The 26,718-nt window shown below is 43.3% G+C and overlaps 1 protein-coding gene across 2 annotated transcripts in view; it reads left to right on the top strand.

The window, feature by feature from the left end:
- The window catches only part of ssbp4 (single stranded DNA binding protein 4), a 117,263-nt gene that overhangs the window by 71,374 nt on the left and 19,171 nt on the right, over positions 1 to 26,718 (top strand). For both annotated transcript variants that reach the window (XM_033621777.2, XM_033621776.2), the window contains exon 5: positions 17,852 to 17,941. In XM_033621777.2, coding sequence (XP_033477668.1) covers positions 17,852 to 17,941 — 90 coding nt within the window. The remainder of the gene's footprint in view (positions 1 to 17,851; positions 17,942 to 26,718) is intronic.

The following is a 26,718-nucleotide window of genomic DNA, read 5'->3' as shown; positions in this document are numbered from 1 at the left end:
GTCTCATACACCCAACCCCCCAATGTCTGGCGCTCAGGAGGACTGCTCCTATGGGAATGCCTCTTCCTGCCTCGTCCAGCACACACACACACACACACATACACAGATACACGTACACTCTAAAATAGAAATGGGGTGAGTGGATCAGACTGGCGTGAGATGGTTTTAAATGTCTGGTCTGTTTCTGTTGGTTGCTAAACATAAGTGTTGGACACACATGCTCAGAGAGTGGACTGCTGAGGGTTTGGTCTGAATGTCACATGTGCAGGCGTGTATCTATTGTTACAGTAGAGCAGGACTGGACTTTTTTTATTCTCAATATTTCTCTTATTCCCAGCCCAGTGTTTACTCAGCTCATTTCTGCTATTACCACACAATTCAGGATAATATATGGTAATTCTTTAACTGCTTTGCGCTAACGTCTCCAGCTTTGAGGTCCACCGTGTTGCTTCAGGCAGTATGGAATGTGTACAGCCTGACTGTAACTCCCTCGCTGGCTGCGCACACTATACGGCACCGCCACTTCCCTCTCCTTTTCATCTCGCACCTTCTCAGCTCTGCAGAAATAAAATCCAGTTGTGTGAGCATGACATGAGAAAAAGAGAGAGGAAGACAGAAGAAGTGAGCGGGAGAAAATGAAAGAATGCCAAAGAATAAGGAGGAGGTAGATATTGCTAACAAGGTTGCCAGAGACTCTTTTCATTTTTAATAGTCCCGTAGGAGGTCTGGCTGATAAAGTGTTATCTTATATTATTAAATCTTGGCAAAGTTTGAGCTGCAACTGATTCCAACAGTAACAAGTGTGAAAGTGAGTCTGTAGGTTAGATAAACTGCAGCGAAATTAGGATCTTTAAGGCTGTAAACATACATGTGTGTTTCAGGTGTTTTAAAGAAGACCTCTTGAAGAATAAGTTACTTTAAAGTTTTTACATGTTAGTAATACGTTTGAGGTGTAATATGCAGGAACTATAGGTTACTGTTTTTAAACAATATCAAAGTATCTAAGCTCTTTCCCTGATTTTTGTGGCTTCCTCTTGGGGGTGTGCTGCTTATGATCTGGCACCTGGTCGCTACCTTTTCATAGAGTCCCAACCTCACCTATGTGGTGTACCCAGGAACGTCCTGAACAAAGTAAGAGGAAAACAAGAAAATACAGGCTCAGGGCAGCGTCTCTGAAGATAAATACACCGCCACACACTTCTAGTGAGTCATAAGAGAATAATAGTGTAGAGCATAGTATGCTTTAAATCAGAAATAATCTGCAAGTTTTCATTTTGCAGATTCATCCGACAGCTCCTGTAAACTTTTTGCACTTCTTAAACAACTATGAGGATTTTTTTTCTTCTTCTTCTTTTGTATTTAACACAAAGGAAATATACAAAAAAGTCAGGGACTAGATATACAAAGATAAAGAGCAGAATTAGCAACAATGGTGATGCTATAATACAGTCGAATACAAAAAAAGAACAATAGATGTACTATTATATTGAAAATCAAGAGAGAAAATGGATTATTTAAATGAAAAGGCAACAAAACAAAAGAGAAACATCCAGGTTAATAAATGAGGAGCAACGTAAGAGACATTTAAACAACAAGGATCTAGATACAGATCCAGTTTTCCCTTATTTTTAACCCATGGTCATAAAATCCCTGGAAAAGTTTTGAGATTACTAAAACTGTTTTCCAGGGCTGAAAATGGTTTGGAATTATCACAATGTTTTGGAAAAGTTGACAAAGTTTTGGCTATTGTTTAAGTGTCTTCATTAAAATCCCAAAACATGTCTAATGTCGCATGAAAAACATTCATCATATGACTAATTTACATTCATGTGCTGCACTGTCTGACTGTTGAAACGTCACTGGTACTGAGTGATACACATAGACCACACTGGCATCGTGTCATCGTCCAGGCCACGCTCCCCTGTTGGGGCAAAGAAATGTGCTGTCATATAAGGAGAGAAACAGGAAAATGCTGAAAAGCTCTTTTGTTGTAGGTTAACCAAGGCTTTCACTTTGAGATTTGAGCCACATAAGATACATGAATATTCACTGTCAGTGTGGTAAATTGTCGAATGATGCTGGTGACAGTAACTACTGATGGACAGCTAGCATTAGTTTGAGAGGGAAACAAGCATAACGAGAAAAAAAATGCATACAAACTTAAAAATTAGAATCCAAACACGTCAAATTGCATTTACATCTTACAGATCTTGCATGGTTGTACGCTATATAAGTCTACCAGTTTAAAAGTTCTTAAATAATGTCATGGAAAGGGATAAAATGATACAAAAAGTTATGAAAATTCAGTCTTGATTTTAGCGCCTTTAAGTAGTTGGCAAATTTACATACGAAGAAGAGGATATTCTTTATTAATTTTTGAGGGAAATTCAATTTTTGTTCTTCCACTCTCTTGTCATATACACACAGGATCAAAATACACACACATGCACCTCTATATGCATTAAATGGAGACATGTCAAAGTGAGGTGGCGACCAAGGGACAGGCGCCCCAAGCAGCGTAGGGTTCAGTGCCTTTGCTCAAGGGCCCTCCAGCAGTGCCTAAGAGGTGAACTTGCACCTCTGCAGCCACCAGTCTGCGCTCCATGCTTGGTCTGGACCAGGGACTTGAGCCGGTGACCCTCCAGTTCCCAACCCAGGTCCCTATGGACAGAGCTACTGAAAGAGTTTTATTTGCACTACTGTATTTTATTTGCACTAGCTATACTACAGTTTTCATTATACTTTTAATTATTATCTCCTGGGCTTGTGCAACCTAAGGAGCTTTTATTTTTTTTAGCCCTTCCTGTTATGACGAGGTTGATGTATTTATTACGCCCAGTAGTCCTGATTGTACAGTCATGTTACTCAAATCGGCGTTCTTGCTGTGCTACATGGTTGTCTACTGTGTGACTTGATTGTACGTGATGGTTTAAACTGCTATGCAGCTATGTTGCATTATGTGCCCAAAACAAATTTCCCGCTTGGGACAATTACATTTATCTTATCTTATCCTTTTTACTTACAAGTGTGAATGTGATATTTACCCAAAATAATCACAAGATGAACACAACTATGAGGGGTCCTTCCTTCGCTGCAAACATACATACATAAGACCCAACATGAACAGGAGACATTGCAGTTACATGGTTTGCAACTTAGCATCTGCTCAAACAGAAAACAGCGTCAGCCTTCACATTACAAAGGAATCTATGCTTCAAATCTGCGCTTGCACACATGTGATTGGCCACTGCAGCATTTTCTGCATGATGTATCACTACGGTCCAGCCAGAGTTGAGCCGGGTTACATTTTTCTGCAGGAATAGATTGAGTTTCAGTGATTTTGTCCAACGCTTGTGTTGCTAAAACCAATAGATGCTGCAGATCTCCTCAGTGCTCACTAAATGCCATTATCAATTTCATGCCCTTTTCTCACTGTTTCATTCTTACCGTCTTTTAAGAAATATTTTGTAATATGTGAAGTTGTCGAGACAGAAATCTAGCTAACATATAACCATACAGTAGCTCATTAGTTAATCACTAGTGGTATCTGCAGTGTGGTGTAATGAGTTTGTAGGATGTAGGAACATGAATGTAGATCAACCTACATAAAATAAATATTTGCACATATGTAAATGTCACTTGGTATTGCTCGCTAAATGTCACTGTGTGCAGCGTGTGTACAGTATATGTGCTTGTCTGCATGTGTGAGAGTGTGCCCCAGTGTGTGTGTATGCACATACACATGCACATGTACAGTATGTGTTGGTGTTTTCCACTGGAGGATCCTATAATGCTGTTGTTTATCATCAGTCTGAGATGTTCAGTGCATTCCTGGAGTCTTTTTTTGGTGATGAATTGTGTATGATTTACATACCTTTTGTGGTACCAGCTTTCTCCTCAACTTCTTCTAGAGTTATATTCTATAAACCTCAAGACAGCTGCGGTTGATTTTCTGTGTGTGTGTGTGTCTGCTGTGGTTTTTTTTTTCACATGTAGGTGGAAGGAGAAGAAAAGTGACAATGAAAGCGGTGACAGAGGTTGAGGTTTTGTAGATGAACATAGTGAGTATCTCGCCTGGTTGGCAACATGCGATAGTTCTTTTGGCTGCTGGTCTATAGAGGCTGATATCTGTGCTTCTATTTCTATAATTGATTTCTCTTTGTGTGATTGTTGAACGTCGGTGTGAAAGGGCAGCTGATGAAAGACAGGTACCGACACGAGAACCTGCCACTTGCTGCGTGTGTTTTACACCGCGGAATATTTATTTCCATTCGCCCCGGAAGAATAAACAATGACACAGGCTCAGAAATGCAGCGTGCATCATCCTGTGCAGCTTTGTAACACTGTCAAAAGTGTTTTAGCGTTCACCTGTGAAGTGGCCTTTCAGGGGATGATCTACCTGCTCCGTCCTGATCTGCGGCCCTCTATGACCGGCGGAGCTGAGCGGTGACTGAAGCCCCGCTGGATACACACTCCTCTTGTCTAGACCAGCGTGACACCAGCCAGTTATTTCAGAGGACAGGAGATAGATAGAGTATGATAAAATCATTTTCCCTTACTCGCTCCCTCCGCTCTTAGACTAACGCTTACACACCTTTCATTCTTCTACTCTATTCTTCACATTAGGTTTTGTCTCCAAGCTCCGAGCATTCTATTATTCCCTAATTAGCAGCATTAATAATCTTCAATTAGGCATATAGCTTTGAGTGCATGAAGTCTGCCTCTTTCATGCAAAGCATGTGTGTGTGTGTTTGTGTGTGTGTATGGACGAGCGTCATCGTGACACCCTGTCCTCTGGTTCTCTGGTGGCTTTCCACCCAACACCAACTGCCTAATGAGGGAGTGAAAGGCCACGGGCAGAGGAGGCGGGGGCTGCATATCAGTGTGTGTACGTGCAACCGTGTTTGTGTGTGTGTGTGTGTGTGTGTGTGTGTGTGTAATTAAAGAGCAGTGCCAGCAGGGGGGACCTGTGTTAGAAAGGGTCACCAGAGCGAGCAGCAGGCCATCGCCAACCTTTGGTCATTAACTACCGACACCGCCAATAAAGGCTTCTGGGTGTGTGCGCGTGTGTGTGTTTGTGTGTGTGTGTGTGTGTGTGTGTGTCAGGAGGCCAGCTACTAAATTACTTTACATCAATAAGTGTTTCACTAAGTTTATGCATGTTTGTGTCACTTTCATTTAGCTTATACTTTAGCTCCAAGTAGGATTGAGTTAAACCCTTCCTGCGAGCGGCGCCCAGTTTCAACAGTCTCGTCACCATGCTGGAGTGGCAGCTGAAGATTTATTTTCATTTGTGATTGATATATTGATAATTTCTAAGTGTTTACGCTGTAAACTTTCAGAACATGGTGAAAAGTATCACAAAAGCAATGTTTTTAAAATGCTTGTTTTGTACAGCAGTCTAAAATCTAACGATAATTCATTTACAACGATGGAAAACAGATTTCAGAAGCAGCAATCAGAAAATATTTGGCAATGTTTTCTTGATAAATGACTTTAATAATCAATGGATTTAGGGCTGCAACTGACTTTCATAATCACCATTTTCCTCACTTAATCAATTAATTGATTCGTCAACAAATTTTCTGAAAATAGTGAAACATGCTCAGAATAATTTCTCAGAGCTCAAGGAATCTTCAGATGGTATGTTTTATCCGACTAAACGTCCAAAACTCCAAAGCTCTATAGTTCATTTTAATGTACGACAAAGCAAAGCATCAAATTCTCACATTTAAGAAGCAAGAAATGAGCAAATGTTTGTTTTTTTATCTGAAAAATTACAAATGAGTATTCAATTATGAAAATAGGTACCAATTAATTTTCTCTCAACTGGCTAATTGAATAGTAATGATAATAGTAATAATAATAATAATAATCTTTATAAAGTGCTTTACATGTCAATAATTAAAACAAACAAGACATGAAAACAACAACTAGTAAAAGAACTGATAAAAACACTTTAGTATTTAAAAACTGAGGAAATAAAAGACAGTTTAAATGAACTTAAAAAATCAGGAAAGGTTCTGGAACAAAAGTTTGTTTTAAGAGGGGACTTAAAAGAGATCACTGACTCTGCCGACCTGATTTCCTCAGGCAGATTGTTCCAGAGCCTCGGGGCCCTGACAGCAAACACTCGGTCCCCTGCAGTTTTTGAATCGACTGATAGTTGCAGTTTTAAATTGATTATCAATATAGCTGAAGACTAACATTGTAATATAACGAAGAGACATGACTAACTTTAGCCTCGTTTCCACCATGCAGGCCAGACAGTACGTTTTGTTACACATTACATCGGTTATTTTTCTGTTTCCATTGTCAAAAGTTGTGATTGGTACCAAAAGAACCGTTCCATTCTGTTGGAATGTATCGTCAGCCCTCTGCTGAAGTACCTAGCACACTGATCTGTTACTCCCAAGTGGAGCTTGAGACACTGCAGTCTGTTGAATAGCCAGGAGAGAATCGTCTCACTTTCGCATTGCTGACATTGCAACACAGACACTCCAGCCTGCTCTTTTTGTTCTGACAATATCAGCTTGAGAGATTGTATGTGATCAATGGATCGTCTTTACACTCGCAGAACAACGTCTTCCATTGACAGTCAGTGTGGTGCAGACGTTCCTCTGCATCGCTCGTGATGTGGAAATACAATGAGAGCTGGATGGATTGATTAGATCATCAGAGAGGTTGTAAACAAGCCAACAGGTCAGCCAGGTCTACGGCAGGCACAGTTGGACAAAGTTAAAACAGGGAGTCCATCTTTAAGTTGTGATGGATGTTAATGAGACACACAGTTCTGTATCTTCTCTATCAGGTATTGTTGGTTTGTTTAAATCCCGTGTGACCATCTGGCTGCTCATGTTTGTTTCCCCATCAGATCCCCAGATCTCAGCAATAAACTCTGTTCAGTGTTGTGATTTCCAACAGGAATGATGACCAAAACCACCGAAATAAGACCCAAGCTGTAATAAACCTGATTTTTCCTTTAAACAAAAGTGAAATCTGACTTTTAATCGTTCTAAAACTATTTCTGTGTTTCTTGTTTGTTTGTTTTCTTTACGTATTTGGTTTTTTTTTCGTGTCTGTCATGTGGTATGGATCCCTCCTTTCATTCTGTCAGCTGCCATGTGGCCCGCAGAGAGTCACCACATCAATATCATGTTTACAGGAGGCAGAATTGTCTGTGTTTCTGCATTTGTTTGTTTCATCTCAGAGCCACCTTTTTTTTCCAGGTGTCTGTGTGCATATATGTGTGCACACACGTGTGTGTTTATGCCATCTGCACTCCAGAGTGTGTTGTCTTTCCTGTCAGGTAATATGTGTGAATTGCCATAGGTTGATTGGTTAGCCTGAGAGGCAGCAGCGGGAGTTAAGGCAGGTGCTCCAGGGCAGCAGGGGGAGAGTCGAGGCGACATCCCCCAGCCGCGGCGCCTTCCCTCTGGGCTTCCAGCTCCGAGCGGTGCCTGGCTAGCTGGGAGGCAGCTCCAGGCTCCTGGGGCCCTGATGCTGTGACGAGGTGCTTGGGAGACAGAGGCGGTGCGTGGAGGAGGAGGAGGGTTATGTGTATGTTTGTTTGTGTTTGTGTGTGTTCAGTTGGGGGATCCCAAGCAGATTTGTTTACCGGTAATTAATTCACCTGATTGACATAACAGCTGCCGGAGCTATGGGAAGTCAACGGCATATGTGTGTGTGTAATATATGCAGCGTGCTCCCATGCATATTAGTCATTGTGTGTGTGTGTGTGTGTGTGTGTGAGTATATTTGGCTGCATACCTGTTGTGTATGTGTGCATGCATGCCTCCTGCAGAGGAGGGCATTTCCACGTTGCAGGGTTGGGAGTCGGGTTCCTGGCAGAGCAGCCCGGCTGCAGCTCTCCGTCTTCCATCGATTAGACCCGTCTGTCGGCCGGCAGCAGCCCTGCTTACACACTCTTGCCTCCTCGCTAATCTTTATAGAGTTGACTTCAGTGACAGAGTTATTGGAGCACTTGAAGCAGAGGGGAGAGGAGGAGAAGTAGGGCTGTGACAGAAGGACAAATGAGGGAGTTGGGAGGAGAGGGTGATGGCGATGACAGCCAGGAACAGTGTGGAGAGGGATTCCTGGTTTCAGTTCCAGGGATGCACGAGATGAAACCAGCCGTGTGTCTGCAGATCAGTCTGCAAGACGCTACATGTACAGACACACAATGGAGTGTTTATTCATGCGTGAACACGTCAGAACGTACACATCCCTGTTTATGCCTGCACAGACGGCAGTTTTAGCTGAGGTGTCTTTTTTTCTGATTAAGCCTCTTTCTTCGCATCAAGGACAGGTTCTTTGCATTAACAGCTTCCACCCGTCTGCTTTTTCAGCAGCATTCGCTTTTTGTGTAGCCGCGGACCACAGAAGGAGAGCACAAAGGAGAGAACATAGCAGGTATAAAGAGGAGAATGAGAGAGACGCAGAGAGCCCTTGTGTGAATAATGTAAGCTCATCGAAGACTTGGACTCTGTGTGTGTGTGGGTGTGTGTGTGTTGGTTGCTGAAGACTGTACGGTCAGTGCAGGCAAGTCAGGCCGAGCTCTTGCGATCTGAAAGGAAGCTTGTTGAGCACACGTTCACAGACACACTCACACACGCACTAACAGGTCAGTATCAGTGTTGTTGTGGCCAGCAGGTAGCAGTGTGTTGGCCCGCTTGTCTGGACCCAGATAACAGCAGATCCATTACCCCCTGGAAGCCGAGGTCTGATCACCGGACAGATAGAGCCGCTCACTCACTGTCTGTGGGCCATCCAGCCAGCCAGCTAGCCAGCCAGCCTCCGCCGATTAGCTAAAGAGGATCACAACCAGGAGCAAAAGGAGAACAGACCCCTTCTGTTAGAGGAAATGATCAAATATGAACTCAGTGATAAAAACAGAAGGAATTTTGCTTCTTTTTTTGTCGTTTACTCAGAAGGAAAAAACTCACAGATGCCTTTAAAATGTCTCTGCCTCCAGTTTGAGTATGTGTTGACTAGTGAGATTTGCTACTGAAACTGGCCCAAATATAAAATTAAACCAATAGTAAAATCTATTTTGTCGAGATCTGACTCCAAAATTGTGAACTACACATACAAGACTTTCAACACTGTCACATGCTCCCCTCCTTTTTTATATTTATTTCATAAAAAAGTACGGTGTCTCAAAGGGACAGTTCACCCCAAAATCAAAATACTTTTTTTTCCTCATACCTGTAGTGCTATATATCACTCTTCATTGAGTGTTGGAGATATTGGCTGTAGAGATTTCTATCTTCCCTTCAATATAATTGAACAAAATGGCACCAACCTCCAAGGCTGAAAAATGAAGCCAATGCGGAAGTGCCAAAAACTGCAGTTCATCAAATGGCCACTTGAGGCTGGCTCCAAAAACTAAATCCCCATAGACCCCCATGTTAATATCCCGGACTTAACAGCAGAAATAAACATGTTTACAGGCTGGCACAAAAAACGGTTTTGGTCTCTATAGCTAATTTCAACATTCATAACAACTGTACAGGGGGTGATTTTATTATGACTCACTTGTTTACATTTTATTAAGGCCCAAAGTTACATGTATCAAAGGGCAGGTTCACTTGAGTGACAGTCTATGAGTCAGATCCACCCCTCAATCCTCCGCAGCTCCAACTGTCGTCCAAATATGGTCATGTCTGGCTCCAAAACACCAAGATGGCGCCAACCAAAATGCCAAGCTCTAGGCTTCAAAACGGCAGTTCACAAACCAATGGGTGGACATAGCTGGTGAAGGAAGTTATGTCCATTATTTGTACAGTCTATAGATGGCATTCGGCTTGTGGTGCTTTATGCTAAAAAAATACATTTGAAAAACTGAACAGCAATATCTTTTTCCAGAAATCACGTCCTGGTTACACAAGGTAATCCACAGACCTTGTTGTGAGCAGCTTCATGTAGGAACTATTTTCTTTCGACCGAACTACACCCGCCAACAGTATCACCATACAGAAGGTAGCGTGGCTCTACTGCTAGCTCACCTAGCACCACTGAGCTAGCTAGCGTTACAGCTCAACAATGCAGGAAGCTATTACTATTTCAAGCTGTCACAAGCACGAGTCTCGCGTCCATGTGTAGATGCACTCTTCCTTCTGCGCAGTGATATGGTTGGTAGTTTTGTAGAAAGAAAAAATAGTTCCTACAACTGCTCACAACAAGGTCTGTGGATTATCATTAGTAACCGGGTCATGATTTACGGAAACAGACGTTGGTGTTGAGTGTATTTTTTTGGCGCGTTGAGCACCACAAGCTGAGTGCCATCTAGTTCCATTATTTTTTAGAGGCAGCCATCTCTACGGCGAGATCTTCAACACTCGACAACTCACACCAAAACAATCTAGACTGATAAATAGTACTACAGGTAAGAGGAGACATACGTATTTTTGTTTTCAGGGTGATATTTTGTCAGGTACAGACAGCATGGAAGCAAATTCGTGTGTCGTTTAATTCACTATCCTACTAGGTGTGGCTGGTTTTAACATGAAATGACCCCGATTATAAGACAACCTCACCTTTTGCATTTCCTGTTTTGAAAGATAAGAAACATCTTGACTAAAACAGCCATATTATCCACATTAAGGGATTTATGTCTCCCTTTAAAATGAAACTATTCTTCAAAATATGAACTGAACTAGCCACAATCAGAGTCATACAACAGAGAACACCCGGGATGAGAGAATTAATGGACGTAGAGCTTTAGATTTTGAAAACATTGAATACTTAATTGATCTCGAGGCTCGTTTTCCAATACGGAGGAGGAGGTATGGATGGCTGCAGAATTAAGACTAAAGATGTTATATAGCGAACAAGCAGGATCATTAGTTAAAATGGGATGCTGAATGAAGATAGCTCGTATGAACATTGATTTGAAATGAATGAAGATAATGTCATGAAATGCAGCTCGGATTTTAGTAGCTGGTTTTTATGGCGGCGGCGGTGGCGGCGGCAGGGAGAGAGTGAGACAGAGGAGTGTGATGTGTGTGAGGAGTTAACAGTGTGCAGGTATTGTGTATCGGGTTTGTTTGTGTGCAGAGAGAGAGAGAAAAAAAGAGGGAGATACAGGGCAGCTATCAAAAGCCACAGGCTGCTTTAAACTCCATCTCTGTTTCTTTTTCTCTCTCTTTCTTTTCTCCTTTTTTTTTCTCCTCTTCTCTCTACCTCTCTCTTTCTCTCTCTGTCCCTCTCTCTCTCTCTCTCTCTGCTCCCTGGCCATGCTGATGATTGACGGCCTGAGGGTTTTAATGGGCACTGGAGAGCAGGAGCTGAGGTCGGGGTTGTCATGGCAACTAGGAGAAGGGGCCTTTTGCTGCTGCTTCACCTGAGTACTGTGGAGCCTCGTTGGCTGGTTGAGGCAGGCAGCCACACACACACACACACATACACTCGCCACACATACTTACATGCCAGCACCACTTCCATTCACTCTTCCTCCTCTCCCTGAGATGCCCTGCCGTTCATCCAGCCATCTCTGGCCTTCTCTTTTCCTTTTCTCATTTTCATTTCCATCCTTCTCTCCTCTCTCTGCTGATCCCTCGGTAGATAATACGCTGCGATACGCCACAGCTGGTTAACTGTGTGCGCGTGTGTAATGTACAGCAGTTAGCCTATTGTTGCTGCCTTCCCATTGTTCAGTAACAGCTCACAATTACACACTTTATAAGGCCCAGTTGAGGTCAAAAGTATCTCAGATCCCTCTGTGTTTTTGTAGGAGATCCTGCTAAGTTGCCCCATCAATGCAGCTAATTTCACGCTTACACTTTGTTTACACTCGGGGGCGACGGGCCTCCGTAGATGGCGAGCCGCTGCAAGGATGCACAGAGGCGCCAATGCTCAACACACTGTTTGCTGCAATTTGCTCCAAAACACCAGGGGGCGTACAAACAAAATATTCTGTGGATAAGCAAGAAATGTTAGCAGATTTTAAAAGAGTTGCAGCAGCGTGAAGCGCAAAAAAAAGAGCTTTGGACCTGTATCAGGAAAGTCAGAGCTAGTTAAAGGCTGAAGTGAACAGATATGTTTTTAGCTTTCTTTTAAAAATAGTTAGCGAGCTAGCTTCCTTGATATCTACAGGTAGCGTGACCCGTAGCTTTGGGGCGTAATTGACAAAGGCTGCATTTCTGATCTTCTTCCAGCTGTCCTAGTAAACACCAACGTACTGCCAAACATTGCATTTGTATACTGTAATTATTATGTTGCTTACCTCCAAGTTATTTTATAACGCCTTGTTTCCCCCCTGGTCGCCACTCTTACTATCAGACTTTTTTTAGTTGTTACAAAGCAATCTCTCCTGTTCTTCCACACCCTGCGGCAAAAAGCCTCTTCTCTCCCCAGTGTGGTGGGCTATTTCTTTACACTGATTTAAGGCCATTTGACTGTCCCTGTGATCTGTCAATGAAGAGTCGTACAGATATATGTACAAGAGAACCTGCCTGGCCAGTCTTCCCGAAGGCCTCCATGTTGAAATGAAAAGTGCAACGCAAGCAGTGGCTGCCGAGGTGAGAAAATTCAGAGGTGCACGAACGAGCACTGTTACCCTGGAAATCCAGAGTTCTCGTGAGAGCACAATTTGAATTTGCTCAGCGAGTCACTCTGGCAATCGGTAATGATGCTCATTACCTATGCCCATGAAACCAAGCTGCACCAATCACATTGGTGTATCTGATATAGGCGGACCAGAGGCGAGCTAAACAGATGACGACAGCGCTGCGACGACGAAGTCCGGAATCAGTGAGTAAACATTGCAAGATGGCTACGGATGAACACCAGTTGTTTGAAACGGCTTTGGCCGCTACAATGAACGAGTTAGACTTGGCTTTTTCTCTAAAAGAGGAACAGAAGATGGCGTTCGAGTCTTTCCTTTGCAAGAAGGACGTTTTTTCTAATTTGCCGACCAGATACGGCAAGAGTCTAATCTACCAGTTAGCTCCACTGGTAGCGCTCTGGATACATCACCCCGTGAATTGTTCTGATTGGTTGTAGTGTTATCCAATTGCGTGCAGTGATATTTACAAATGCATGCTTGGTGCCACCCCTCGAGTTGGACCATTTTCATTACTCATGGCCAGACCCTAAATCTTTCTAGATTTGGGTCTGGATTTCCAGGCTAGAGCACTGTAACAACTTTCCGAGCCTTCGCGCTCAATGCAAAAGACACGCTGATGTCATTTTTTGGCCTACGAACCTTGCATTGACAGCACTGCATATCATATGTACATTTAACATTTCTGTATGTGCGTATTTTACCTCATTCACAAGGCATCCAAGGACAGTTCATTCAGGCAGAACTCAGATCATCCAAATATACACCATGATAATCAGCAGCCATTGAAAAGGGGAGCAATACATTTAATTTCTCCTCCTGCAGCTCACAGTTCACGCTGTTCATCTTGACTCGGAAAAAAAACACTTTTATAACTTGCAATGATTATGACTATGATTGGAGCTGCTGATAATTGGTCTGCTCAGATCCACACAGACCTGAAACAGGCAACAATACATCAGGATCTGAGCCCTTTAGACTGAGTAGAATTTGGACGGAGCTCACTCTGGTCCTGGGCTCGGCCTCAGTGACAAGGAACCAACTGGACTTGTGAAAACGTCTACTTGGAAGAGTCTTTTTTTAGACATTAATTTGGCATATTTGCACTACTGAGATAGTTGTTGGTTGAAATAAGAAACAATGCAACAAAGTTTCCCAGTTGGACTCAGGTTGCTGCAGCCACTTAGTGCATGTCCCGAACCACCAGGCTACAAGGTTTTAGAAAGTAAAAGGCAAAAAACAAGCGTACACCTCGTATCAGTGGGGTTAGGTGTTACATTTTTGATAGAATACCTTCATATCTTGAGTGTCATATTATCAATATTGACTTTATGATGCTGGGGGCACTGCGAGTTACCCGAGCACTCCTTTACTTCCTGGTTTGGTTGATGCTCTTGACCTCTTCATGCTTGTCTACTGTTGAGGCAGGGAGGAAGAGATACAGTTCACACATACACACAGACCTCAGAGTGCTATAGAAACATCTTTAGCAGACAGTTCTTCACCGTCCAGACTCTCATCATCCTTTGAGACATCTCTCTGTCTCTTCTTCTCTCTCCTTCTCCATCTGTCGTTTGCCAGATCTGTCTGTTCGTATATTTCTCTTCCTCCCTCTCTTCGTCTCTCTGCTTGTGTTTGACTCCCGTGGATATGTCCATGTCCACACTCTGTAAGTCTCTTATGATTTGCTCAGAGTCCCACAGATTCACACCCTCTTACCAGTGCAGTGTGTGTTCATATGTGCGTGTGTGTGTGTGTGTCCTGCCTCATGGCCCCAGGGCCTGTTAGTTAGTGTCTGGGCCGTTTGGGTCAGCCGAGGGATGGAGTGATTGTTTGCTCTGGAAGTGAGTGAAGCTCTAGTTACAGCGGGGGGAGGGGCAGGAGGAGAGCAGTGTGTGTTCGGTGTGTGTGTGTGTGTTTGCACATTTTGTGGAGAGCCTTTGATTGTTCAGTTGCTAACAGATTTTATGAATTTGGAAAAGGCAGTATTAGCACTATTAAAGCTTCTATGGCTCCTGTAAGATTGTGCAACCAGTCATCTAACCCGGATTTATGATTTATTTGAGCAGTTTTCTGACCTGCCACCTCCACGGTGAACATATGACTACATTTAGGTAACTAAAACTACTTGGATAAGGTTGGGGAAAGACTGTGGTTGTGGTTCTGACTGTTGCAAGAGACAGGATGCAAACCGCAGTCTGTGGTGTCAAACGTTTCGTTATGCCCATCCATCTCCCCCTGACCTTTTGAGGAGTGTAACATCGTCAAGCTACTTCCATGTTCGCTACTCGGATCATTATTATTAGCACTGTGTCAGGAAAGATGGGTTGCTTTAAGCGTTTGAACATACAGCCAGTGCTGCTGTTTTCCTGTGAGGACAGTGTGTCAGTCAGCATGGAACAAGGGCTGTTTGTAGCTTTATGATCCTCCACAGTGTTGGATCCTCCTGTAGCACACAAACTGACTCCACATTCTGACTGAAAATTTGTTCTTTGGGTAACTTTTTTTTGTTTCTTCCTCTCATCGCGCCGGCCATGTGTGAATGTCGAGCTCTGACAAAGCAGTCATGACCAAACACCGCCTGTCAGCCTCACTGCCTCAGAAGAAAACCAGAGCAGCGAGCGTCACATCTGTCTTCTCCCCAATGTTGAAAATCATTATAATTGAGAGCACAGATGAAGGAAATATTGCCAGAAATATATTTGGAGGCCGTATTCAAACTAAGGGTTGCATGCAGGAACACAGGCTGCTCTGTATAAATCAAGATTATGGTTCTGATTTACATGTTTTACATTATTCATCAGTATGAAGTGGGACCAAAACAGCGATAGGAATTTAACAAATCCACCAAAGCATGAGGGTGGGCTGGGTAATGAACCTCAATACTTTTTCCCAATGAAATGTGTCTGTAACACTGAAAATAAAAAGTCAGTCCCTCCAGGCTGTTGAGATCAAAACAACTAAAGCAAACTCAGCCAATCGCCATGAATTCTGGGCGACCTCGCAATTTTGTCCGATCGCCACTACTTTACCGCAAATTTGAGTATGTAGAACAGGTAAAATCTCATTTTATTGTAGAGCGTCATTCAGCCCCTCCTTGCGCCACTCTTATGCAGGAATTATATTTTTGTGTTGAATGGATGCCGTACCTAGAGCTTAGACTCTGCGTTGACGTAGAGCCTACACCATACCCTACGCCATAGCCTGACACGCAGGCACCTTCTGTCTGTTTGTGTAAGCTGAAACCATTTCCCTCTGTGGAAAGGGAGATTGTATTTACTTTTATTTCACAGATGAGAAACAATAAATTGTGAGGACAATAAAGCCTCCACAAAAATAGCATTTTAAGTCTTGTGTGTGATTTATCCTGGCTTCATATGAGCAGAGGAAATCTCAGCTCATCGCTAGGCTAATTTATACAATGTAAAATGCCATAGGCTTGTGCTAACAACATTAGCATGTTACATTTATTTGAAAAACGTGTGAAGTATAAGACAGTTGTTTTGCCGGTGAACCTTGTGAGTTGTAATGGAGCTGAATTTTGTAACATCACCTTTGTAAAATGTTGCTGTTGTCCCTGGTTTCATATGAGCAGAGGAAAAGTCTGCTAGCTACTAGGCTAATTTATACAATGTAAAATGCCATAGGCTTGTGCTAATAACATTAGCATGTTGTATTTGTGGGGAAAATGTGTCCAGATAAAGACAAGTGTTTGTCTGTGAGTGCTGCTAGTTATAGTGAAGCTGATATGTGTACTTGTGTTTGAAATTGTCACTATTAAGCCATGTTTAATGTGTGTTTTGAATCAACTAAACTTTACAACACTTCTCAGAAACCACACCGCCGACTAGTGTTTTGGAGGTGTAACTGCGGAGTGACACTGACACACCACCGCACAAGTATAAATGCTCACAATGGTGTAGGCCACATGCATAGGCTATGGTGTAGACTCTGCATAGAGCTGACGTGCAAGTAAAAATCCTGCTTTACTCTCTCTGTTTATCATGGCACTACTGCTGTGGGAGTGTAAGCTCTGTGCGTGGGACAGAGTCACACACACACACACACACACATACAGGTGTAAAATATTAGCATAACATAACTAACATTACTCAATGGTTATTAAAGGGTTTAATGAGAGAGTTGAGCCGTTACAGTATTGGTGTGAGATTGTTGGGGCGGTTTAATTGCTTGGTGTTGGATGTTAGCCACTGCTGCCATATTAGCTTCTGCTAACTGGGCATAGGGGCAGAAGGAGAGTGTCTTAGTGCTACCCCTGCAATGTCTGCAAAAACACACCTAGAAACATTGCAGCATGCATCACAATTTTTTTAGTAAAGCTGCCAGAAAATCATTTTTTAGACTGCAACAGTCTCAAAAACCTGGAGGGACTGAAAAGTGTTGAGAGCTGGCAAGGAGATGTTGAGCTCAGTGTTATTCCAGTAACGTATGCTTTCATCAGATATGTCCTGACCCAAAGATAAATGAAGAAATAAGATGTAATTCAATAAATAAATAATAAGAGTTACTTTCTCAAATTACTCAGGAACTTTTCTTAAAAAAGTTGCTCCAGCCAGGCATCACCGGAAGGCTTTTAATTTGAAGCAGTTGCAGGAAGTGTTGGGTGTTTGACAGTTAGGGAGATTATTGTTCTGTTGTAGTTTGTGTAAATGTACAATGTGCACATTTTTGCTAGTTTTTGTCAGCCAACAGATCAGTTTGAAACTATGGAGTGAATGGACTAGCAGAGAAAGAGAGGCAATTGGGAGCAGATCTGAAAATAGTTTGTCTCCTTTGTGTTGGAGAAAGAAACAGGAGCTGTCCATTTGCAGGACTCTTCCTGTTCATAACCCTGCCCCTCTCTCACATCTCCGAGTCCAGCTAGATCTGAAATGGTTCGATTGATTTGGCTGTCTGTTGCGGTCAGATGGTGCATTGCACAAACTGCTTCACTGGAAGCACTCCGAAGCCTTAATGTTCCCCCTAAACTATCTGCATCTTGACAAGATAGTTTTGTGTCCTTCATCAAATAATTTATCACTGTGAGTAAATAATCATATCTTCATCAGTTATTGGTAATTACCCCGTTTGCGTCCAGAAATTCTCTGAGTGTAATCAGGGCTGGGAGTTTTGTGGCAGATAATTTCTGCACGTCATATCTCTCTTCCCATTATTGTCTGTGAATCAGGATTATTTTAACACCTTGCTGATTGCTGTTTACCGTCTGTTGCTCCATCAAACAGGAACACCGAGAGTAAACTGTGGTATCTTGTGTTTGTTTTTCAGAGTGCGGCCGCTGCTCCCAGTCCAGTGATGGGCAACATGCCACCCAATGATGGCATGCCAGGAGGACCCATGCCCCCGGGCTTCTTTCAAGTAAGAAAAAAGGAACTTTCTTGCTGACTCCATCCCTCACCCACCCCCACCTTCACCCGTCACACAACCCCCGATAGCCCCTCTGCCCCTCCCATAGCCATTGTTAAGCCTATCCTTCTGTCTCCTCCTCCTTTTTTAGCCTCTTTAGCTGTCCTAATCCCTGTCCAGATGTGTTCCCTTCTCTGTCTCTCTGCCTCCGTCCCATATGTCCATGCTCAGGTTGTTAACTCCTGGTGTTCTGTCTGAAGCTGCACATATCACTGACTTCTAAAGAGTTTTCTTATAAATCTGCCCAAATATGAAATGCTGCTTTTGTGAGCAAGTGAAAGTACTTTTTTTTTGGTTGAAGTGAAGAGAGGAGGCTATTTTCTCTGGTTTGTGTTACTTGTGTTACTAATTCCTCCTGTCATCACTGTTCTCTGAAGGCTGTCTCGGAGGCTGACGAGGTCACACACACACTCTCTCTCTCTATCTCCATCTCTGTGTGTTTCCATCACTCTCCTTTCTCTCTCACACGTGAACATGCACACACGCGGGCCTTATTCAACACTTTGACACACACAAACTAGTAATACTTTCAAAATGGAAAATATCTGCACCCACAAAGATATTCAACGAATCAACAGAGGTGAAAAGAGAAACATTTTGTTTTGGGGGTTTTTTACTTAAAACTGTTGAACTACTTTAAAGGGATATCGGCCGTAGAGATGTCTGCCTACTCTAGAATATAGTGGAACTAGATGGCACTCAGCCTGTGATGCTCAAAGCGCCAAAAAATACATATGAAAAATACAACAGCAATGTCTCTTTCTAGAAATCGTGACCTGGTTACTCAAGATAATCCACAGACCTTGTTGTGAGCAGTTTCATGTAGGAGCTATTTTCTTTCTGCCGAACATCTACCGACAACCACGCAGAAGGAAGTGTGCATCTACTCATGGATGAGAGGCTCATGCTCAAACTTTAATGCATGCTTCTCGGCTGAGCTGTAACATTTGCTAGCTCAGTGGTGCACGTTGAGCCAGCAGTAGACGCACGCTTCCTTCTGCACAGTGATATGGTTGGTGGATGTATTTTGGTAGAAAGAAAATAGTTCCTACATTAATACTGACAACAAGGTCTGTGGATTATCTTGAGTAACTGGGTCACGAATTCTGGAAAAAGACATTGCTGTTGAGTTCTTAATTTTTTTCTGTTTGGCACTTTAAGCGCCACAAGCTGAGTTCCATCTAATTCCATTATATTCGAGAGAAGGTGGACATCTCTACAGCTGATATATCCAACACTTTGCAACTCACACCAAAACAGTTTAGATTGATAAATAGCACTACAGGTAAGAGGAGATATATGCATTTTAGATTTGGTTGTGAATTGCCCTTTTAAATACATCTACAAGTCTCGATCTAGATGATTGTTTAAGTAAAAAAGTAGTCACATAAAATTAACTGCAAATATTAAACTCTGTCACATCATTCCACATCAAGTTATTTTTTCATGAAAGTGAAGGAAAAATTCGAGCAGTGTTTAATAGTCAGGACGGCCAGCAGGTCTTTTGATTGTAGAGACTGTCCCATAATTGAAAGTTCAGGAGTTAAACCTTTGCAACAGCCATTCATCGTACTCAGTGTCCTTGAGTAAGATTTCAAAACTGTGACGCTCGTCTGTGTCAGGTTAAGAGCCTTTAAAGAAATCGTTCAGCATTTTAGGAAATACATTTGTTCACTTTGTTGCCATGAGTGAGATGAAACCACTCAAATATCTGTACGGTGAATATGAAGCTACAGCCAGCAGCCGGCTAGCTTAGCTTAGCACAGAGACTGGAAACAGGGAAACAGCTAGCTTGGCTTGGACTAAAGAGAACAAAATTTGCCCCTCTAAAGGTCAGTATTTGAATTGTTGCCGTGTTAACACATTTTTTTTCACTTATAAGGTGTTTATTTGTAATATTTAGGGGTGCTGGGGCACCTATTAGCTCACCTGGTAGAGCAGGTGTCCCACTTATTGAGGCTGTGTCTTTGCCGCAGTGGTCGCAGGTTCAATTCCATCCCATGGCCTACTTTCTGTCCTGCTTTCACGCTGTCTGTCCTATCAAATAAATGCAAAAAGAAGAAATATTAGGAGTGCTGGTGGGCAGAGTTAGTTGCTAGGCTAGCTTTTCCTCCTGTTTCCAGCCTTTGTGCTAAGCTAAGCTAAGCTAACTAGCTGTTAGCTGCAGCTTCATATTTACCATGTTTAGGTTGTTGTGTTGCAGCTGTAGTAACTGTATACGTATTTGGTTGAAGTCTGTTTTGTTATTTGTGTGTAAGAACGATGAAATGTGCAGTATTCCATAATGCTCTGCTTGTTATGAATGATTAAGCAGGTTTTACAAACGCGCTCCTCTCGGATGTTTAGTATGCCTGATGTGTAAATACATACAGTGCGGAACTGTATAGCCATTTGCCTGCGTTGTCTTGTGCTGGTTGATTGGCAGCATGTCGTGTGCAGCCGTTGTGTGTTTGTGTGTGTGTGTGTGTGTGTGTGCGTGCAGGGGTCGTGGAGAATGTTAATGATGTATGAGCAGTGAGCAGGCCGGGGAGAAAGCTATCTGATGGTGTTGCATGAGTGACATTGCTTTCCATAAATAGACCCTGTGTGCATGGCAGGCAGGCAGACAGACAGACAGACAGACAGACAGACAGGATGGGCAGAGGGGAGACAGGGAGAAGAAAGATGGGACGGATGGTTTCTTTCCAGTGCCGCAATATTCACCCTCTTCCCTTTGCTTAGCTCAGCTAATCTGAGCAGTAAAGCAGGCAAATGTAAAGAAAACAACAACAAAAAACAAGTGTGAACAGAGAGGCTGCATCACGCACTAAAACACAGACAAAATGTTCCCCGCACCTCTCCAAACTTTACATCAGCCTCCCCTAAATCAAGCAGACGGTGTTGCCAGAACAGCAGCATATTTCACTGTGTTGTAGCGTGTTCGTATGGCATCTTTCAACTTCAGCTCGAGCTGAACCACACACGCTGCCTCAGTAGCTGACATTCACTCCCTGGTGAACTAATGGTTGCGGTCTCCGCTGAAAATGCAGGCTACTGAGTTTTCTGCAGTTCATTTATTCATTCAGGTGAAGGGGAAAGCAGATTTTTTTTTCTCTTTCCCTCCCACATATTGTTGAGATTTTACTCATATTCTCATCTCTGTGCTCTCAGTTACACTGGCGGTAAGGTCAGTCATTTGACAGTGTGAAATTTCCACCTTTGTAGAAAACTCAACAGTGTTTATTGTGTTTTCGATGCGGAATTGTGAATGGGTTGTAAATACTCAAATTTTCTCTGTGCTGTAGATCATCTCCAGGTCTGCTTCCTCCCGCCACCTTCTCCCTCTCCTCTCTCCTTCGTACGCCTGGCATCCTTCTCCATGACATTTCCTCACTCTCTCCATTTCCCTTGTCTTTGAAACTATTATTTTCTCGCTCTCTCACACACACACTGCTTCAGTGACACATGCTTACTCACCAGCTCTGTTGTGTGTGAACTGTTCATGTGCACTCTGTGTGTGTGTGTGTGTTGCAGACATTTTTTTCCCAGTAGCACTAGCGCGGTAATTAACATGGGTGACCCCAACACTGTTATTGGCTACGGTCCTGGGAGAGAGGGATGAGGGGCAAAAGAGGGACAGCAGAGGAAAATGGAGGTGGAAGGTGGGAGGAGGAGGAGGGCGTCCGCCTCCGTGCTTCCCTAATCTGTAGCTCACAGGACGAGCTGGGTGTCGGACTCCTGCAGAGAGGAAAAAAAAGATAGATGAAGCGAGACATGCTTTAGGTGGGAAGACAGAGGATGGAGGAGAAAAAGTGGGAGAGAAATGCTGTGTTGGTGTGAGCATCTCTATACATTTGGTATATAATCCTCCCCTCCTCTCAGCGAAAGTCCATCGCTGCTGCATCATGGCCCTCTGGGGAGGACAAGTAAAGGGGGGAGATGACGGGGAGGAGGAGAAACAGGGAGGAGAGGCTGTGAGGAGAGACAGAGTTAATAACAGGGAGGAGGAGGAAAAGAAAGCAGCACAGAGTGGAGGAGAAGAGAGGACACTGAGACGTCAGGAAAGTCTTTCAAAAATGTTTTTTATTGGCTTTCAGAGATGTGTGATTGCAAAAATGACAGCTGACGACAATAGTGGACAGTTGATGGATTCATCTCCCATCTGCTGCTCCATAGATAGAAATATATCAGGGAGATGTTTACTGCACAGTTTTTATAATGCATACATGAATATAGCACATGTATAGACAAAAAATAATAAAATAATAATAAGATGAGACATAATCTGGAAGAAACCAGCATAAATTAGAGTGTTAGGTTTCAGTCCAGGGCAAAGCAAATTAGATAAAATGTGCTCTTTAGAGATGTATGTGGCCCACCTGTCAAATAATGCCCCAAGAAGTCACCCTTTGTTGACCTTATTCTCTGATCTACATGTCAAGTATTTGAAAACTTAATGCGCTCCATTAACCAGTTAGGGTGGGGCAGGCTCTTTCTACTAAACTGGCACAGCTCTTCTTGCCAAAAAAGGGATCCAAAGTCAAGGGCAGTCTGTTTTACTGCAGGTAATTGCAGCTCTTCAGGGAGAACACCAAAAAGCACAACAAGAGGATTAGGTTTGATTACACATTTAACAACAAGCAAACCCAGGTATCAAAGACGAATTTAAGAACCTGCTCAAAGCTGAGACATGGCAGGCACATGGCGAATTAGGGGGACATCTGCTCTCAGTAATTTATTGATCAAAGGTAAGATTGATCTCAGGGTTCATCCTGATCCTGGTCACTGGTTTTACAAAGACGCGGAAAAAAATAGTTGAAGTGCTTTTAAAACGTGAATGGGAGACTGAAAATTATGGAGGGATGGTCGAAGAATGGCGACTCTGGTGCAGTGGTGGCCCCATTGGGGGGACCAGGGGTGCAATGGCCCTAATGATACAATTGCTGCCCCCCATTGGCAACAATAATTGGAGGCCCATATTACTGCCTTTAAGAGACATTAGCGCTTTTTTTAAGATGGTATTTTGTGTAACTAGACTAACTAAGGATTCCATTTGTACCAACAATGTTAGCTTGTTGGAAAGGGGTGCTAAATAACATGCCAAAAGTATGATAAACTTTTGGCGAGGGAACAAGTGGCATGGCCATTTTCAAAGGAATCCCTTATACTCCTACCTCAAGATATCTAAATTAGAGCACGGCTCGGTCTGCATTTTCCTGACCGAGCCCGACCCGAGTCCAAAACAATTATAACTGAGCCCGGCCCGACCCTGACAGACTTTCTGATTTTCAAGTCCGAACCCGACCCGAGCCCGATGCAGTTTGTTACCTGACAGTTATTGTTATTATGGTTACAGTTTGTCTGTTGACCGTCAAATGGCTGCTGTTACGCCCAGTCAAGCACGCCACACACACTCAATTGGAGCAGAGCCTGTGTTGCATTCAGGGGTTCTCACGTAAATAACAAATTCCAGCGCTTGAATAGGCCATAGCACAACACAGCAGCATTTTGAGTGGGCCGAACCAAACCCGAGCAAAATTTTGTGATTTGTTATCCGAACCCAGCCCAACCCGTCGGGTTCTGACAGGACCCGTCAGCCTTGGGTTGGGTATCCACACTCTGATCTGAATGAAAATGGGTTCTATTGGTACCAACGAGTCTCCCCTAAACTTGAGATGGCTTGTTCCCAGTAAATGTTTTGTTCCTTACAACCAATGTACTCCTTCAGATTAAAGCTGTATATTTGTCTTTCTCAACAAAAGGACAACCAACCTATTTGAAGAACGATGAATCACCTAACCAAGCTATATAAAGATATATGACACATTAAAACAGGATTGGTTTGGAATTCAGAATGTTAACTGTACTGGTATCTCTCCATAGTTTTCAACTTGCCTTTATGTTTCAACAGCACAAGGAATTCCCAAAATTCAGTGATGGCTTTTGGTTTCAATGTGCCACTGCTCTGGTATTATTTATTCTGTGTAAGGTTCAAATGTCAGATCTCAGTGTCTAGTCAGGGTCTGCGTCGGTCCTTCAGTGGATGATGTAGACTGTTGGTGTGGATCCTGGATGACTGAGGGACTGAAAGATAATTACAAGGTTGTCTTTTCTTGGACACAAAACAGTGCACGTACTGCCCCGAACTATTTGAAGCTCCTTTGACCACTGGACAAAAGACGGCAAAGGATTGTGTGTAAAAAGCCCTCTGAAACATTTTAATGTCTTTTCTGTCATATCTGAAATAGCGCTGTGAATAAAGGAATCAAAAAGACAGATGCTAAAGGACTCAGATGAGAGTGTGCAGGCAGAAGTTTTCACTTCAGCATGAACTAGACCCATTGAGGAGAGAAACTGTCTCTGACTCTTATCATCTCTGCTTATCCTTGAGAGGACAGCGGCAAAAAATGATACCTAACAATTCTCCTTGAATGACAGACACTTAGAGATGAGAGGCAGTCCTCGGCAAATGTTTCCTCTGTCCATTGTCTGCCTGTAGCTACAGTTAGACTTAGTTCAAACCCGTTGATAACAGTCGCTGCAGTTAAACAGGGATTTCAATGTAGCCTTTGTCTCCTACTGTGCATGCTTCATCCCTATCAGCAGCACGTTGCCGATACGGTATGTTTTATCTGTTTGGAGACAGACGTGAGAACTGCCTCTAAACACACACACATTTCCCTGTGTGTTGGTGAAACTTCTGCTGTAAGCTCTGAACATTGCTCTCAGCTAAGGAGGGGGATCGCAGATATATATAAATCATTTGGTGCCATCCTAACATGTTTAAATGGCTGTCAGCGTTTCACGGCCATCCTCGGGGAGAAAACACCCCTGATAGCGAGTTCCCGTCTCTGAGCTGACGTGTTGCCATGCTATATACAATGAGCTAGCAGGAGACCTACTGCTGCCACTGCCGCTCTCTCAGGAATGTTAGCAAGGAATGACAATGAGTGTGCACTCCGTGTGTGTGTGTGTGTGTGTGTGTGTGTGGTGCTGTTCCTCCTGGCTTTGTTTGTTGTGTTCAGTGATGCAGGCCGCTTTGTGTTCTCGCTCCCTGTTTGTGTGTGTGTGTGTGTGTGTGTGTGTGTCCAGCAGTTTGACGGCAGTTACACACTGCCCTCTAGTGTTAGCAGCTGTAAACAAGAAAAGAAAACTCAGATGACTGGTACTCTTCCATCTCTTTCTCTCCCTCTCTCTGTTTCTCTCTCTGTGTGTTAGTGGTCCATCAGGGGCAGCGGTGTGGGTCTTCCTTAAGCTGAAATGAGTGGTGGGGAGGCGAGGGGGTTGTGTTGATGGGTTTGTGGTACTGTGCCAAGCTGTTATCTCCTTAGCCGGGTAGAAAATGATTTTATTAATTGCTTCATTTAACGCTCCCCGTGTCCCCCCTCCTTCCTCCCCTCTCCTTCACATATAACACAAACAACACCACGCAAACACACACTCGCACACAAGCTACTTTTCAAACTCGCTCTGCGCACACCTCTGTGACAGTTGAAATTTTCTCTCCCTCTCTCCCCTCGCTCTGCAGGGACTTGTAGAGAGAACAGTACGGCCATAAAGGCCATATGCTGGCCCATTCAGATGTAATAGCAGGAAGGCCCAGGGAGGCCCAGCCAGAGGAGCTATGCTCCATTATGGCACATTATAGAGAGGAACAAGAGAGGAGCACCGTGTGTGTGTGTGTGTGTGTGTGTGTGTGTGTGAAATGAGATTGTGTATTACCTACAGTGCAGGGACAAAATGCGCTCACAAAGCTACATTACAGGGACTTAATTCCCATTTGGGGACAAAAAGCTCGTCCCCACAAGATCAACTGAAGTATTTTGGGGTTGGGTCTTGGTATTTGGTTTAAGTAGAGTTAAGATTTGGTTAAGGTTATAATAAGAGTTCAAGTTAAGCCACGTTTTCCCCTAAACACTTGGGGTATATTGCTCCCAGAGCCATACATAAAATACGAACATGCACCCAAACTGTTGATCTGATTTGTGTTTCCATGGCAGACAGTACTCTTGAATGTAGCCGAGGTTGTAACCAGATGATAATAGCATGTTGCTGCTCCATCCAGCTCTCATTGTATTTCCTGTTCACAATTCAGAGGAACTTCTGCACCTTGTTGATCGTCCACAAAACAGCTTTGTGTGTCATTTCAGAGCAAAAAAAAAAACAGCCCATAGTGTTGAGAGTCTGTCGCAGTCAATGGGATATTTAAAAATAGTGGGTTTGTGGTTTGTGCATTGAATCCTTGTCAAGCAAGAGTGTTGATCATCTCTTGACCATGTTTTTAGCTCCACCTTTTAGTATCAGATCAGTGTGCTTGGTGAATTAACGGGGCTGTAATGGGAAAAACAGGATGGAGCAGCACGGTTCTTTTGTTACCGTCGACAACTTTGTCAATGAAAATGCAAAAATAACCACTGTAATGTGTAAAGAACTGAACTGAGCTGATTTGAACCAGTCTGGTTGGTGGAAAAGAGGCCTCAGGGATGTGGTGGCAATGGTTATGGTTGGGGTAAGGCTCCAGGAAATGAATGTAAGCCAAAGCAGTGTTCTCCTAAGTGACTAAAACTAGGTTTTGTGTGTGTAAAGGAGAAGCAGACTGCTGCAGCTGGATCAGTGCAGCCAGACCCCGCAGGGGTGTCTTGTTAGACACACACACACACACACACACACACACACACACACACACACACACTCCCAGACTGGCACATCAACAACAATAACCTCTGAGGTCAGACAGAGCTAGCGCTGCA

Source organism: Epinephelus lanceolatus, chromosome 6 (genome assembly GCF_041903045.1).
Source record: "Epinephelus lanceolatus isolate andai-2023 chromosome 6, ASM4190304v1, whole genome shotgun sequence".
Lineage (NCBI taxonomy): Eukaryota > Metazoa > Chordata > Actinopteri > Perciformes > Serranidae > Epinephelus > Epinephelus lanceolatus.
This window is presented reverse-complemented; position numbering and strand designations above follow the sequence as displayed.